The sequence below is a fragment of the Coenobita brevimanus genome, chromosome 79 (assembly GCF_032717465.1).
Source record: "Coenobita brevimanus isolate Jiangsu-jjx chromosome 79, ASM3271746v2, whole genome shotgun sequence".
NCBI lineage: Eukaryota > Metazoa > Arthropoda > Malacostraca > Decapoda > Coenobitidae > Coenobita > Coenobita brevimanus.
In genome coordinates, this window is record NC_137032.1 from 31,600,774 (window position 1) to 31,619,748 (window position 18,975).

Sequence of the window (18,975 nt, forward strand, 5' to 3'; positions counted from 1 at the left end):
ACTGCAGATGTTTGAGAGCCGCAAGACGTAAACAGACTTATCACAAACTTTTTCCAAGCTGCAATACCACCTTTAAAACACCTTGTATTGTGCTGAATATCACTATTCCACAAAGACATGAATGATGATCATCTCAGTTCAGGGTAATTCAAAGGTGGTCTCTCGACTTGTAAAAAGAGAAGAAAACCGGATATGCAGTTTTGCCTTTAATGGTTTGACACATAACCAGTGCAGGCTAACAGATGGTTCTGTAATGGTTATGAATAGGTCTGACACAGCAGTACATATTTACATGAATCGACACGTACACCCTGGGAAAGTTCCGCCTTATACACCTGCCTGCCAGCTCGGACCTTTATGCGTGAGACAACGCCTAGTGAAGCAGCAGCCAGACACTCAAATGTCTGGTACCACTGTGTGGGAGGGCAGAGGTTAAGGGAGGAGGAAGGCATGGGGGAGCTGATAGTTCCTACCCCTCCCTCTTCCATCTCCATCCTTCTCACACAGTTACCAGATATATGAATGTTGGCTACTGCTTCGCTTGACACTTGTCTCGCATTTGCTTCTTCGAAGTAGTGAGCAAGTGTATAACGCGGAACTTTCCCCGGCTGTACCTAGCAAACACTGAAATGACAGGCCAGCACTGGCATGTAACGGAACTAAGGGAAAACGGCAACCATGCACTGGACCCATTTCTGGCCATAATATTCTGTTTATATAGGGCCAATTGATGTAAAACTTGTGTTGGGCCGATATATAAATAAAAAAAATTTTTCGACCCTGGGCTGAGAAGGCAACCATACATTGGACCGATTCCTGGTAGTAATGGTTTTATATATACATACATACATTATATATATATATATATATATATATATATATATATATATATATATATATATATATATATATATATATATATATATATAGTACAGTGGGGAAATAGTGACACATTTTTTAACAAAACTGAAACATTTTTTAACAAAACTGAAGGTGCCTTGTACCAAGATGATGTTTTCAAACCCTTTATTGGTTCAAAATGAAGAGTAACAATCAGCCTTCCTGGTGTATGCTGTAAAATCTATATAAAGTAGAATTTGTTTGCACAGCTCAAGTGGATAAAGCTACTACAATTACCCCAGGCTATGGGGTTTATGTGATACTTATCAAAAATCTCTTATTTTTTCCCTATAAAAAATTGGCATGTGTAAATAAAGCTTGACCTTAACTGATCTAGAGGTAAATTGGGTAGATTCAAGCTGAATCCAGTGAGAAACCCAACATTTATCCTTAAACCAAAATGGCAAATTGTAAAAAAAAGTACCTTTACAGATTCCTGAGCTTTTAATCCATCAACAGGCCAGCATATTGTGTTTTGAAAAAGAGTCTGGCCTTTATAATCAGTGGCATACCATTGACAAACTGTGGCATTTCAGTTCCACGTTTCTTGATTTAGGCCTTGACAAAATGGCATAGCTCTAGCACATCGAACGCATATCCGTAGTCAGCCGAAGCTACAACGTTCTGCGCAATGACAAGTTCCTCAGAAACATTTAAGTCTGATTTTCTGCCAGCTTTGCCATGCTCCAACGAACGCCCACTGATTCTAGCATGCAAAGAACTGTATGGTAACTTGTATTTTGTTGCGGCTCGCTAATAGGCATTCCGTGTGATGCCTTGGCCACTGTCTCCTCTGTGTATAGCAGCCTCTGGGCTCCTCTTACTGAAATATAGGCTCTGGGCATGGTTCTGTCAAAGATATATACAATACTCATTAGTTATGAAGCAAGTGTCTGCTCCAATAACAAGTTTACATTTAAAATATCCATAATGTCACAATTACCCCAACCGTCAACTTATTCTTAAAAAAAAAAATAAATAAATAAATAAAAGTTGCTAATGGATTACATTGAAATTCAACACACATTTACCTTGTGATATTTGCAGTTCGTGGTGAGTAAATAAAGATGATCCCCCAAGTGGACTCTGACTGGTACCCAATCTTGTTTCCACTACTCGTCAGCGGCTAAAATTTTTATTTCAACACTTTCTTCCTGTGAGCACCCTACTCTGAATGTGGAAGAATTTTAAATACCTGAAAACATGCAAAATTTGGTAGCAAAGAAAAATGACTACCACACATTTTGGCCTAAAAACGAAAATAAATTTATTATGAGTATTTTTTAGCCGTTGTCAAAAAATATCACAATTACCTCGCACTATCACAAATCCCCCATCGTACTGTATATATATATATATATATATATATATATATATATATATATATATATATATATATATATATATATAACTTTTTCGAAAACTGGGTCAAGAATGGCAATAAAATGTTGGCCCAATCTATATATTACTGATCACGCCAATCAAGCAGCTAACAACTGAGTGATATAATTATACATCATCCATCACAGATTATTTTCATATATTGGATAACTGAAATATATTTCATATACTGGTAATGTAGAAATTTCGAGAGAGACGGGAGTTTTCCACAGGCAACTGTCTTGTTATAAAACAAACGTCTTTATTTTTGGTAGGCTAATGTTTTTGTGGAACTGAACTTGTTTTCAGCTTACTAGACCATAATTGATAATATTAATGTTGAAGGGGCATAGGTATACGCACAAAATATTATATACAACTGGGTCTATAAAACGGTCAGAGTTGCAGTATTGACAACGAAGGTTCCGTGGCTCAGTGGTGACATGGCATATGTCTGATGTGTTGGAGGCACGAGTTCGAGTCCCACACCAGGCAGTTAATTTAATTTGTTTCCATTGAGACATTCCATCACTTGGCAGCAATTCGGGACAGACGGAGATACTGAGCTGGCAACACAGTATGTATTCATAGATAAGAGACTCCACTCAGTAATCAGCTGTCAGGTGTGTACTCTAGGCATTCAGAGGGCAAAGATTCGAATCCTGATTTTTTTTTTTTTTTTTAGAAGCATTTAAAGGATAAAAGTTTACAATGTTATTCTCTCAAAAGAAGAAAAAGTAAATTTCAAGATCTGTTAATTTCGAGCTATCCAGACACACTTACTTGTAAATTGGCCCGATTACTTACCCCGGTTCAAATTTGATTACTGGCTTCCGATACAGACATGATGTTGGGCCAGAACAGAACCGAATCTGGATCTATGTGCAAACGGTTGTCGGCACTTGCACTGGGACGATTCAGGTCATCTGGCTTTTCTGTACCATTCTGACACCACTGGCCATCAGAAGCCAGCATCGGCACGGTTCTGATCCAACACAGTCATGTTTGCTGGTTGGTGACACCTTCATCAGCTTCAGGAAGATTACGTAGATGATTTTACTCTTGCAACCCCCTAGCGATTTTACTTAGATTTTTGGTTAGAATTTTCGAAGTGAAGGATTGAATATTACTGGACATTACTTTGAATATTACGTTGGATATTACTTTGAATATTACCTTGTATATTACATTGGATTTTACTTTGAATATTACTCAGGATTTTACTTTGAATATTGTTTTTAATTTAACTTCGAAATTAATCTGCATATTACTTTGAAAATTACTATGAATGTTTCTTTGGATATTACTTTATATTTTACTTTGAATGTTACTTTGATTATTTGGATTTTACTTTGCTTTTTGAGGGTTGGATATGACCAGTTAACTCTAGACGTTTATTTAAAAGTGTAATAAGAAAAAAAATGAAAACAATAAGTTAAATAAGTACGTTATTGGACCGAAGGGGTTAACTGAGCGATAGGTAACGTAACGGGGTGTGAAATGGTGAAATTAGCCAACACTGATAAAAGAAAAGCGGCGAAATATGATGAAAACTGACGAAACGATCTGACCCACCCGTACTCTAGTCAGATAAGGAAGCTCCCTAACGCCTCTCCCTAAGCGATTTATTTTGCCTATTACACCTTATTGACCTTTTCCCTGTAATGTAAGCCCTTCCAATATCGACATAATCTGGATGTTAACCTGCTAAATCCAGAAATCTCTAAGGAAGAGGCGCTAGGGAGAATACTGATTAATGAGGTGGAATTAGTTTTTTTTTTTTTTGAGTGATCAAGTTAATTATATTTTACAGAAATTAAATAATGACAATAATATTGATAGTTAATGACGTATATGAATTTATAACTGAAGTCAGTGAATGTACAGTATAGTGAGGTTGGATGGTGAGGAAATGGAAAATGTGAGTACGTTTAAGTACTTGGGTAGTGTGATGAATAAGGATGGAAGTTTGGAGGGTGAAGCGCTTGAAAGGGTACAACAAGAAAGAAAGGTTGCTGGTTCCTTGAAGGCAGTGATAAGAAACAGGGAAGTGAGCATGGAAGTGAAAAAGTTATTACATGACAGTATTGTGATACCAACTCTAACGTATGGAAGTGAAGCTTGGACCTTGTTGGAAGGACACATGTCGAGAGTAAGAGCAGTGGAAAGGAGTTATTTGAGCGGAGCCTGTGGAGTCACATGGAGAGAGGCTGACAAATGAGGATGTGAAGGAGCGTTGTGGTGTGGATGTGGATGTGATAGGAAGCGTTAGGAGAAACACATCGAGATGGTTTGGCCATGTGGAGAGGATGGAGAGTGAGAGACTGGCGAGGAGAGTGTATGTGAGTGAGGTGGAGGGGGAGAGAGAGAGGGGAAGGCCAAGGATGAGATGAAGGGATGGAGTGGAGAGGTATATGAGAGAGGGGTGTGAACCGGGAGCAGGGCAGTGAAATGTCGGGGGACAGGGTGACGTGGAGGCGATTTGTTTGTGGCCACCCTGTATAAGGGATTAAAGCGTCTGGCAATAGATAGATAGATAAAATTATGAAAAATTCATATTGATTGGAAGATTGAAAATCGATAGATGGAAAAATTGGTAGACTGGAAAATTGATATATTGAAAAATTGATGCCGGTGGATGGAAAAATTGATAGATTGAGAAGTTGACTGAAATATTGATAGATTGGAAGAATAGATAGATTGGAAAATTGACTGAAAAATTGATGGATTGAAAAAACATAGATTGGATAATTGATTGATTGAAAAATTGATAGAATGAAAAATTGATAGACTGAAAAAGATAGACTGGGAAATTGATAGATTGAAGAAATAGATAGATTGGAAAACTGTTAGACTGAAAAACTGATATTGATTAGTGGTGTAAATGTAAATAAAAAGATAATAACAGTGATGAAAGATGTGATGAAATTTAAGGGATGAAACTGATAAGGTGATGAAAATAAGCAAAAAATCATAATAAAGTAAAAATAGTGATAATATTGATAAGTGATGAAAACTGTGTGATGAAGTAAGTGGTGATGAATACAATAATTTTAAAATCCTTATGAAGTCAGAAATTAAGTGATGAAATTGATGAGTGATGAAAATTATAAGTGATGGCGTAAATGTAGTGATGACACTGATGAGTGATGAAAATGATGAAGTAAATGATGATGAAAGTGATAAGATGATAAGTATAATCAATAAATAATCCTAATGAATTAAATGAAGAAAGTGATGAGTGATGAAAATTGTGATGAAGTATATGAAGTGATGAAAGAGCGATAATAATAATAATAATAATAATAATAATAATTATAATAATAATAATTATAATAATAATAATAATAATAATGATAATAATAATAATAATAATAATGATAATAATAATCATACAGTAATAATAATAATAATAATAATAATAATTAATAATAATAATAATAATAATAATAATAATTAATAATAATAATAATAATAAGTGGCTGAGCGATAAATTAAATAAATGGTGAAAATAAGCGAAAATTATACAGAAAAAGTGAAAGTACAAGATATTTGGTTCCAGCGGAGAGACCAGCTGGGGACGAGAATGCAGCAGGTGAGTGAGAGGAGCTGTATTATCCTTTCAGTAGCACTTCTTCGTGACTAGCATCATAATCTAGAGTTAATCTATTGTTACAACTCACTATTCAAGATGGAGAGATGGCACTTTTAGGCCAAGTTAGAGAAAAATGAGTGTAGGAACATCAGTGGCAAAGAAAAGGTTGCTTGATATAGTTTGTGATTAAGTGACAACTAGAATTCGCTAAGTACAGGGTGGTCCATATATAACGCTACACTTCTACTCCACTGTGCGATTTCTTGTGTGTTTCGGGGACGGCTCAGTCTTATCAGTATCCACCCTGCATCATATTTTCATCTACTCCCACTGCCACACCACCCACACCAGCAGACAGCGTTATCAGTGTCTATCCTGCATCACTTATTCATTTCCTACTCCCACTGCCACACCCACGCCCACACCAGCAGACAGCGTTATCAGTGTCTATCCTGCATCATTTATTCATTTCCTACTCCCACTGCCACACCCACGCCCATACCCTGCATCATTTGCTCATTTCCTACTCCCATTGCCACACCCACACCCACACCAGCAGACAGGGCTATCAGTGTCTATCCTGCATCACATTCATTTCCTATCCCACTGCCACACCCACGCCCTCACCAGCAGACTCAGCCATACTCGCAATACACAAACACTTGAATATCCAGTGCAGCGCTATTTTCGGCTAATCCTGTATAATACCCAGACAATTTATATCACAATTTTCTCTCATTTCAGATGGTGACGAGAGGGAAGAGTAAGTGTCGAAATTAAAGATTGTGTTGTTGATTAAAGATAGTGTTGTTGATTAAAAATAGTGTTTTAATTAGAGATTGTGTTGATTAGAGATTGTGTTGATTAGAGATAGTGTTGATCAAAGATAGTGTTGATTAAAAACTGTATTGTTGATTAAAGATAGTGTTGATTAAAGATAGTGTTGATTAAAGATAGTGTTGATTAAAGATAGTGTTGTTGATTAAAGATAGTGTTGATTAAAGATAGTGTTGTTGATTAAAGATAGTGTTGTTGATTAAGCCTCTTCAGGGCGAGGACGCATATTATGGCTCCTACTAGACCAGTTTTAAATGTTTGGTGATTATTTTTATTTGTTTTATTTTTTTAATTGTGTGTTTGGATTTAGATGCCTGTTTTTTATCGTTGTTCTGCGTTTTACTTTTACTCGTTTTACGGTACTCTTTTTTTAATATATTTTACCCTTTTTTACTCTTGTTACTCTTACTTTTTTTTTTACTTTTTTACTCTATTTTTTTTTACTACTTTTTACTCTTTTTTACCCCTTTTGTACTCATGTTACTCTTTTTTTACTCGTTTTTCCTTTTTTTTTTACCCTTTTTTACTTTTCCCTTGTTCTGCGTTTTACTCTTTTTACTCTTTTTTTTACTCATTTTACTCTTTTTACCCTTTTTATACTCATTTTACTCTTTTTACCCTTTTTAATCCTTGTTCTGCGTTTTACTCTTTTTACCTGTGTACTCGTTACTCTTTTTTTACATTTTTACCCTTTTTTACTCTTTTTGATCCTTGTTCTGCGTTTTACTCTTTTTACTTTGTTACTTTGTACTGTTGTTTACTCTTTTTTTACCCTTTTTACTCTTGTTACTCGTTTTTACTCTTTTTTTATCTTTTTTTACCCGTTTACTCTTATCGTTGTTCTGCATTTTACTTTTTTACTTTTACTTTTACTCTTTTTTTTTTACCCTTTTACGCTTGTTTTACTTTCTTTTACTTTTTTACTCTTTTTACTCTTACCTTTTTACTTTTTTCTCTTATTACTCTTTGTTACTCGTCTTTTGTTACTCCTTTTTCCTTTTTTTACTTTTTACTCATTTTTACCTTTTTTGCCTCTTTTTACTCTTTTTACTCTTTTTTACTCTTTTTACTCTTATTGCACGGAAGCAGTGACCTCTGTTGTAACTGTCATGACCTTATTAATGCAATCAGTCAGTCAATCAGTCCATGATGATGATGATTGATGATGATGATTGATGATGGATGATGATGGATGGATGGATGGATGGATGATGGATGGATGGATGGATGGATGGATGATGGATGGATGGATGGATGGATGATGGATGGATGGATGGATGGATGATGGATGGATGGATGATGGATGGATGGATGGATGGATGATGGATGGATGGATGGATGGATGATGGATGGATGGATGGATGGATGATGGATGGATGGATGGATGGATGATGGATGGATGGATGATGATGGATGGATGATGGATGATGGATGATGGAAAATGGATGGATGATGGATGATGGATGATGGATGGATGATGGATGGATGGATGGATGATGGATGGATGATGGATGGATGGATGATGGATGATGGATGGATGGATGATGGATGGATGATGGATGATGGATGGATGATGGATGGATGATGGATGATGGATGGATGGATGATGGATGATGGATGGATGGATGATGGATGATGGATGATGGATGGATGGATGGATGATGGATGGATGGATGGATGATGGATGGATGGATGGATGATGGATGGATGATGGATGGATGGATGATGGATGGATGATGGATGATGGATGGATGGATGATGGATGGATGATGGATGATGGATGGATGGATGGATGATGGATGATGGATGGATGATGGATGGATGGATGGATGGATGATGGATGGATAGATGATGGATGGATGGATGGATGATGGATGGATGGATGGATGATGGATGGATGGATGGATGATGGATGATGGATGGATGATGGATGATGGATGGATGATGGATGGATGGATGATGGATGGATGATGGATGATGGATGGATGGATGATGGATGATGGATGGATGGATGATGGATGGATGGATGATGGATGGTGGATGGATGATGGATGGTGGATGGATGATTGATGGTGGATGGATGATTGATGGTGGATGGATGATGGATGGATGGATGATGGATGGATGATGGATGGATGGATGATGGATGGATGGATGGATGGATGATGGATGATGGATGATGGATGGATGATGGATGGATGATGGATGGATAATGGATGGATGGATGGATAATGGATGGATGGATGATGGATGGATGATGGATGGATGATGGATGGATGATGGATGGATGGATGATGGATGGATGGATGATGGATGGATGGATGGATGATGGATGATGGATGGATGATGGATGATGGATGGATGATGGATGATGGATGGATGATGGATGGATGGATGATGGATGGATGATGGATGGATGGATGATGGATGATGGATGGATGGATGATGGATGATGGATGGATGATGGATGGGTGATGGATGGATGATGGATGGATGATGGATGATGGATGGGTGATGGATGGATGATGGATGGATGATGGATGGATGATGGATGGATGGATGATGGATGGATGATGGATGGATGGATGATGGATGGATGGATGATGGATGGATGATGGATGGATGGATGGATGGATGATGGATGGATGGATGGATGATGGATGGATGGATGGATGGATGGATGATGGATGATGGATGGATGATGGATGGATGGATGATGGATGGATGATGGATGATGGATGGATGGATGGATGATGGATGATGGATGGATGGATGGATGGATGATGGATGGATGATGGATGGATGGATGATGGATGATGGATGGATGATGGATGGATGGATGATGGATGATGGATGGAAGGATGATGGATGGATGGATGGATGATGGATGGATGATGGATGATGGATGATGGATGGATGGATGATGGATGGATGGATGATGGATGGATGATGGATGATGGATGATGGATGGATGGATGATGGATGATGGATGATGGATGGATGGATGGATGATGGATGATGGATGATGGATGGATGGATGGATGGATGATGGATGGATGGATGGATGATGGATGATGGATGGATGATGGATGATGGATGGATGATGGATGGATGGATGATGATGATGATGATGATGATGAATATTGATGATTGATGATGGAGGAGGAGGAGGAGGAGGAGGAGGAGGAGGTTCGAATAGTTAGCGTTTCCTAGCAACCATCACAGAAAACTATTTTAGGGCCAACTATGGTATTGTTACAGTGTTATGATTTCCATTTTCTTTGAGCCCTCGTGTAAAGTGAGATTTTTCCGGACTGGCTAAGCTTCTCTGTACTGCGTTTTTTTTAATATATATTGGTGTTTTTTTGCTTTGTGTGTGTGTGTGTGTGTGTGTGTGTGTGTGTGTCAACTGCTTAACAAATCATCTTTCATTGACCAACGCTTATATTCATCTTTTTTAAATCATTATTTTTTTGTTTTTAACTCCATTATTTTCTTATGATTATTATTATTATTACTTTTTCAGTCACTGATTTTCTGATTCGGATTTTTCTTTTCTTTTTTTTCTTGAACTGTCTTTTATTGTGTTTAGTAGAGTAAAACAGAGAGAGAGAGAGAGAGAGAGAGAGAGAGAGAGAGAGAGAGAGATTCATGTTTATGAAGGTAAAACAGAAAAAGAAAGAAGGGGGAGATGGAGGGGGAATTTGAACTAATATAACAACAATAATTCATCTTTTATGTAATGAAAGATTACATAGCAAAATAACAAAATATACTGCCTTATATATATATATATATAGAGAGAGAGAGAGAGAGAGAGAGAGAGTTACGACATGGAGGGGCTAAAGGACTATCTGATAGCCTGTAAAGTGCGCAACGGAAATTTTAGAATACCAAGTGGCAGTTAGCCACACCAAGTCGTAAGCTTAAATAGGGGAAAATGGTGATAAAGTGTAAAACATACCAATGACCAAAAGGAGGAATGAAATAGGCAATTAAAAATACTTAAATTAGTTTACTTAACACTAACTTAAAGCTACAAGAACAAAAACAAACAGGTTCAAACAGGATTGCCAAACTAGCTCTTGCAGAAGTTATCCTAAAGTTCCGAATGTTAATAATAAAGATAAACCAGAACATAAACTAGCCCTTGGGTTGTAAAACCTCTGGGGACTTGCAATACAGACCTGGCATAAAAATAAAGACTTAACACTAATATAACGTGTGACATTAGCTAGGGCAATAACAGTGATTCTAAATCAATAATTCTTATAAATAATGGCAATGTCAAAAGACCCTAATAAATCTATCATGTGCTGACAATAAACATTAACTTACGTATGGCAGGTAAACTACTATATTATAATAATATCCCCAGAACATAGCAGTGCAACACACCGGTCTAGCTCAAGCCGTTAACTCACTCAGGATTTTTTTTTTTTTCCCTGGCCTATCAACCATTCGGGCCGAAGCCCCTGGTTAATAGGGCCATATATATATATATATATATATATATATATATATATATATATATATATATATATATATATATATATATATATATATGTATATACATTTAAACATATATACATATATATACAAACATATACACACACACACACACACACACACACACACACACACACACACACGCTTCCATGCATACATACAGACACACTTTCATGCAAACGCACATATATATATAATAATTTTAATCTTTATTTTTTTTTTCTTGGTTTCATATTTTTTATACCTTATATTATAAAGAAAAACTAATCTAAAGACCCTAAAACTAATCACCTAACAGAAAAATCGCTAACCTATACTAAATCCTACAGAGACAAATAGCTAGACCTACACTAATGGTAAAAATACCTCGACTAACAGAACACCATCGACTGCAGATATGTAATGCCTTTCTACATCACATACCTGCACTCATCACCTGGTGACTGTCAGTCGAGGCACAACCTAATATAGGGGACATCAATACATGAAACGGAACCAGACGAGTCAGGAACATTTCCATATACGTCAGCTGTCGTCCCTAATTAGAATAACTTAAGCAAGATAATATAATGTATTTACATAATTTGTACCGAAAATGAAGAACCTCGCCCAGCAGACCACCATCGACTGCAAGTGCCCAATACCTTCCTATATTGCACACTTGCACTCATCAGCTGGTGACTGTCAGGCGAGGAACTTGGCTTAATGTAGGGGACATCAATATTAGAAATAGATCGGTGGGAGGAGGAACTATTTAAAATATGTCAACTGTCAACCCTAATTAATATTACAATATATACATATTTACTGTTCATAAAAACCATAACCACACAGTAAAAAAGTCACATCACTCTGATCAGTCCGGTCTCTCTCAAGAAAGCCATCAATTTATCAGTCATAACAATGTCCCCATCACCCAGGATGGTGGAAAGGGTGAAGGGGACGTCTACTGCGCCGCAGTAATTTATAAGTGAAGCACGTTCACGAATAAATCGCCGACAGCGCAGGATGATATGACTGATAGATAACACCGCATTACAGATGTCACAGTGCGGTGGGAAGCGTCTTTCCATATATGGTTTTATGTGGGTTAAAATGGTGGCATTAAGCCGTAACCGTGCCAACACTTTTTCTTCTAGGCGACTGGGACGGTTGGCAGTGCCCCAGTCGCCCAGGTACGGCTTACAAGTTGGAATATTTAGTCTGGTCCACTGACCTTGCCACAGAAGATTTATTGATTTCTTTCCGAGAGATAGACTCGACCGTAGATCACGAGGAACGTCCCAAGTCTCCTCGAGCTCTACAGCCGACTTTGCTAGTAAGTCAGCCTGCTCATTGCCGTAGATACGACAATGACCAGGCACCCAGATCAGCGTGAATGACTTGTTGCATGAATGCAACTTATTAACGATGCGGCCCTGGATCTCGTGAGAGTCCGTAGTGCAAGATGCAATTGCCTGAAGGGCTGATTTTGAATCTGAAAATATGACAAATGAGTCATGCCTAGAATTGAGAGCATAGTCTATGGCTTTGTCAATAGCAAAGAGTTCTGAAGTAAACACAGATGTATGAGTCGGCAACCGATACCTGAGGGCACATTCAGTCGACCACACACTGGCACCCACACTAGCAGGCCAAACTTAAACTGACAACCCCACCCCCCCAGGCTGTTGACACTCCCAAATTGTTGACACTCCCAAAATGTTGACACTCCCATAATGTTGACACTCCCAAAATGTTGACACTCCCAAAATGTTGATACTCTCATAATGCTGACACTCCCAAATTGTTGACACTCCCAAATTGTTGACACTCCTATAATGTTGACACTCCCATAATGTTGACACTCCCAAAATGTTGAAATTCCCAAATTGACACAGCTCCCAGTCTGGCGAAACTCATAGCTGAAACTTCCAGCTTGGTATACTGCTACGTTCTGCTGGGTTCTGGGGTTACTGCTGCTGCCTTCGTCTGCCGCGGGTGATGAGGCTGATTAGCAGGGCCCAACCAGCAGCAGCTATTCCTGCTATTATTAACCATAGCCATGTTCTTTGTACCTGAAGAAGGGAGGCGGGGTGAGAGGGGGGAGTTTTATGTGTGTGTGTGTGTGTGTGTGTGTGTGTGTGTGTGTGTGTGTGTGTGTGTGTGTGTGTGTGCTGTAATATGTCGTAACACAGAACAGTGATTTACTTAGCCACAGCTGAATATCCCAAGCAAATTCTGGTGTGTGGAGTACAGTTAAAAATACTGTAAGTTTAAGAAAGGAAAGGACAAGAAAAGAAAGAGGAAAAGAAATACTGACAGTTTCTCTTCTTGCCCGTTCACTCACACACCTGGTTTGACTAATAACTAAGGAGATCCATTCATGCCACACCTGCCGGGATTCCGCTCTGCCATATCGAAGTTCGGTGACAAAGTGCTCGCAGTTCTTGGACGTGATGCTGTAGGAAAGCGTCCGACCCACCTGCATTTCAGCGCTGCGTACGATCTCGGAGACGGGACGAGGTCTATATTGCCCGTCCATGATGTTGTTGATGCGGTACTCGTTGTTGCCTACCGCCTCCCTCAACAGCTGCTTCCTCACCACAGCTCTATCACACACCACCGACATGATGCTTCCTGACCCCGAAGTCGGCACCTCACCTGCGGATATTACGCTTCCATAATTCCATCCGTCTACTGGTATCTATAGCCAGACGCCTTAATTCCGTAAAGGGTGGCCACAACCAAATCGCCTCCATGTCGCCCTGTCCCCAACCATTTTGCTGCCCTCCCCCCATCTCAGCTCACACACCCCTCCCTCATAGACCTCTCCACTCTATCCTTGCATCTCATAATTAAGAATTTCCTAGTAGAAAGACTTTGCATATTACGGTTTTGTATACATAGAGGAATGATTAAACAATGTTATAGTTGAGATTAGAATTGCCTAGTGGAGAGGATTTGAATGATTATAAATATATTTTGTAAACACAGATGGAGTGATTATGTAACACTGTAGTTGTGATAAGAGGGAAATTTACTTAGAGGGATGAGATGAACACCATAGCCCTTCCCATCTAATAGACAGACAGACAGACTGATACACACAGATAGATAAAGAGAAATACACTGATAAACACAGATAAATAGGTAGCTAGATAGATAGACAGACACAAAGACGTAGATAGGTAGACAAAGATATATAGATGGGTAGACTGATAAAGACAATGGCATAAATTTAGCTTAATAGGTAAACAAAAACAAAGATATACAGAAATAGATAGACAGACTGATAAAGACGAAGATAGATAGACAGATAGATAGAGATACTTACTAGGGGGTACGAGATGGACCACATACCCATCACCGACGTAGATGGCCCAGTGCTGGTACATGGGACGAATTATCTCAATCAGGTCCCCAGGCTGTGGTTCCTGCCGTCTCTTTTGGCACGAAGAAGAGAAGGAAAAAATCTTAAACATATTTTTTTTTTTTCCTATCACCAGACGATTTTATGTAATTTCAGGAGGGTTACATATATTTTTTTTACAATTTATATCACCAGACGATTTTATTTAACTTCAGGAGGGTTACATACATTTTTTAAAATTTTCTATCACTAGACGATTTTATGTAATTTTAGGAGGGTTACAATTTTTTAAAATTCCTATCACTAGACGATTTTATTTAATTCCAGGAGTTACATCCATTTTTTTTTAAATTTCCTATCGCCAGACGATTTTATTTAACTTCAGGAGGGCTTACTAGTGGTGAAATACGAGGTTTGTTCAGAAAATATCCAACCTTGGGCGCTAAAAAAATAAATAGCTGACCTGTTGAGCTAGGACACTTAATTCCTCTCAAAGTAAGTCCCTCCTATACGTGCCTTACTCCCCAGTTAATTTTTAAAAATTTGTAATCAGTAAAATAATAATTAAAAACTTTATCTTGCCAGAAAGCTGGTTTGGAAGAAGGTTTACTGTATCTGTCTGACGCCTGTAAGGGGTGGCCACAAACAAATCGCCTCCATGTCTCAAAGGCTTTCGATCGAGTCTGGCATAAATCTTTAATTTCCAAACTGCCCTCCTACGGTTTCTATCCTTCTATCTGTGCCTTCATCGCTAGCTTCCTTTCTGGTCGTTCTATAGCCACTGTTGTAGACGGCCATCGTTCTTCTCCTAGATCTATCAACAGTGGTGTTCCTCAGGGCTCTGTCCTGTCACCAACTCTCTTCCTTTTATTCATCAATGATCTTCTAAGCTGTACATCTAACCCTATCCACTCATACGCTGATGACTCCACCCTTCACCTTTCCATTCGGTTCCCGCAACGCCCATCTCAACAGTTACTTCAAGAAACAAGGGATGAGGCTATGGCACACCTAATGTCTGACTTGGCTCGTATCTCTGACTGGGGTAAAAATAATATAGTTGTCTTTAATACATCTAAGACTCAGTTCTTACACCTATCAACCCGACAAAATCTTGCACAGGTATACCCATTAATGTTTAATAATATTCAGCTTAATCCTGCATCATCCTTGAACATGCTTGGGGTTTCATTTACTCGGGACTTATCTTGGAAAGATCATATTACATCTCTTGTAAAATCTGCTTCCAAAAGATTGGGTGTGCTAAGCCGACTCCGCTCTTTCTTTACCCCTGCACAATTGTTGTCTCTATACAGGGGTTTTATCCGCCCCTGTGTGGAGTACAACTCTCATGTGTGGGGAGGCTCCCCACACACAGCTCTTCTCAATAGGGTGGAGTCAAAGGCTTTTCGTCTCATTAACTCTCCTCCTCTTACTGACTCCCTTCAACCTCTGTCTCTTCGCCGCACTGTTGCATCTTTATCTCTTTTCTATCGCTACTTTAATGGTCACTGCTCCTCTGAACTGTCTGCTTGCATTCCTCCACCTCTACGACGTGCGCGTAGCACCCGTCTGGCAGCAAACTCTCATCCCTTTTCTGTCCAACTCTCTAATGCAAGAGTTAACCGTTACTCCCAGTCTTTCATTTATGCAACAGGTCAGCTCTGGAACTGTCTCCCTCTATCTGTATTTCCTGCTGCCTATGATCTCCAGTCTTTCAAACGCAGTGTGTCCAGGCATCTCAAAATGATCGGATCTTGAATTTGGCTCTCTATTGTATTTTGTTTTTCTCTTGGAGGGAACTGTTACTGCATTAAAAAAAAAAAAAAAAAAATGTTGCCTCGTCCCCTGCCATTTCCCTGCCCTCCCCCCAACTTACATCCCTCCCTCTGTCCAAAATTTCGTTCAGATAAATCATATTACTAGGTGCTCCCAATCACATACGGTAGCCAGAAAGTGCCTTATATTAGAACTACCTCCTCCTCCTCCTTTTCCATCACCAGTATGTTATATTAGAACTTCCTCCTCCTCTTCCTCCTCCCGCTCCATCACCACTACTGTTCTGGAGAAATTCCGTGTCTTGTCCACTCTTTGCACTGAGAAAAATAAATCTCAGAACTGAGGATGTTTGGCCTTTAAAAGGATCTTGTCAGTGAAATTTGACCAAGAAATCTATCTTTATATATTGTTTTCAGTATCTGTAGGTCCTCCACTTGACAGTTATGATGTTTATCTTATCTGCATATAAAAGCCATAAATATCATGAAATAAATATATATTACCGGGGGGGGGGGGGGATGGGTAGCGCCGCAGCACCGGAGCGATGCAGTGTGTGCAAAGAAAAAAAAAAAAAAAAAAGGGAAAATGCGTTCATAGGGGGTTGCGGGAACTTTGGTATTGTTTACCCTTGTCTTTATGCTTTCTCAGTTTTCTCAAAGGGATTGGAAACCCTGAGAAAACGGGAAACTTTGTAAACAGCTTTAATGTGGCAGAAAACACCGTAACACCATTATTTGTCGACCAATATTCATCATTCATAGCTTATTTCACTCCGATTTTTATGCTCTACAAACTTACTCTCTTGGATTTTTTCATATTAGGTATATACTGTATATGGGCAGTGGGAAAACTTGTGAACTAAACACTTTTTGTTCAACTGCACATTTCTTGTGAGCCATGAAAGAGAAAAATTACGTTTTTCAAGCTTGAATTGTACTTCAGAATGATTTTTGATTGGTCTAAATTGGTCCATAAGTAAAGGATTTGTGTCCGTTTCAATTTATTCAAAAACTGGGCACCAGACAAGCCACCTTCTTCCATATTTTCTATCTATAGCCCGACGCCCTAATCCCGCAAAGGGTTGCCGCAGACAAAACGCTTCCAGCTCGCTCTGTCACTCATCATTTGACTGCTCTACCCACAGCTCACTCCCACCGCCTTTCCCTAAGTACAATCGTCTGGGGTTTATCAGTATCGAAAATCTTTTTTTTTTTTGGGGGGGGGGTTAATGGCAACCATCATCCACTCACTTGATGTAGTGCTGCCTACTTCTTCCTTAGGCTTTATTCTTTTTCTATGCCTGCCCTCCTCCCTATTTCTCCCATCTTTCCTGTCACATCTTATTGCATTTCTTTTTACACTGAATGACAGGCCAAATGGTTTCCTGTAAGCCAAGAAACCATTTATAACGCTGGGTGGTAACCATATAATCAAACCATACGTGCTTCCTACGTGTCAACAAGTGGGTTGGTGGAGGGTTAGTGCCCTTCCCAGTAAAACTAACTCAAAGTCAAATGGCCACCCCTTACGGAATTATGATGTCTGGCAATTGATAGATAAACTCCCTTTTGCAATTTAAATTACATAGCGTAGCACAGTGGCATAATAATACAGTACTACAGCATTACATTCTTTCGTCACACTAGTACGGTAATACATTCTTTCGTTACAGCACTACAGCATTACATTCCTACGTTAGCATCTGCCTAGCATCATATTCTAGTGCTAATCTCCTGCAGCAGCATTGAAAATGGCTAAAGGGACATATTGTAATTTTAGGCCAGGTTAAAGTGCACAAACTATAGGCGTGAAGTGTGGTGGTGAGTAGGGTGAAGTGTGGTGGTGGTGTGGTGGTGGAAGAGGAGAGGATGATGGGTGGTGGTGCGAAAGATGAAGTGTGGTGGTGGTGGTGGTGTGGTGAAGTGTGGCGGTGAGAGGGATAACTATTCTAGAAGTGGTGGTGTGTGGTGCTGATGTGTAGTGGTGGGAAGGGAGAAGTGTGGTGGCGAAGTGTATGATGAAGTGTGGTGAAGTGAGGTGGTGGTGTGGTGGTGGGAAGGATGAAATGTGGTGACGAAGTGTGGTGAAGTGTGGTAAAGTGGTGATGTTTTGCTGGGAATGGTGAAGTGTGGTGGCGAAGTGTGAAGTGACGTAGTCGTGTGTGGTGATGGGAAGGGCGAAGTGTGACAGTGAGGTGTGTTAGTTAATTGTGGTGAAGCGTGGTGGTGAGATATTCTAAAAAATACTGAACCTTCACTTACCCTCCGAGAAGCCATTCTTCTCACTAAAGTATGTGTTCTTCAGTGTTCTCTCCTGCGTTCTCTCCTTTGTTCTCTTTCCTTCAGTGTTCTCCTGTTTTCTCTCTTCAGTATTCTCTCCTTCAGTTTTGTAACTGTTCTGTTCTTCCACTTGTTAAATATCTATGCTTTAATTCTGTAGGTTTGTTCTCCAGTGTTATTAAGGACTCCCTTGTTCTTCACCTCGTCTTCGGTATGTTCACGCTTGCTTCTTCCTCACTCACTTTCTCCCAGCGACTGGAACAAGAGTAGAGAGAGGGGCAGTGTTGCCACTCCCAGAAATGAAAAAAGCTTAGACAGCTACCTCAAAATCATCTAAACAGGGT

General features: G+C 39.2%; 1 protein-coding gene across 1 annotated transcript; it reads right to left on the bottom strand.

Moving 5' to 3' along the window:
* Window positions 1-3,093: 3,093 nt before the first annotated feature.
* Window positions 3,094-18,677, bottom strand: LOC145409078 (phospholipase A and acyltransferase 3-like). The gene is made up of 4 exons (XM_080279625.1): window positions 18,614-18,677; window positions 14,538-14,646; window positions 13,555-13,864; window positions 3,094-3,265 (listed from the first exon to the last, which is right to left on the bottom strand). The coding sequence occupies exons 1-4, from the start codon at window positions 18,626-18,628 to the stop codon at window positions 3,094-3,096; spliced, it is 606 nt and encodes a 201-aa protein (XP_080135751.1). The 5' UTR covers window positions 18,629-18,677.
* Window positions 18,678-18,975: the final 298 nt, after the last annotated feature.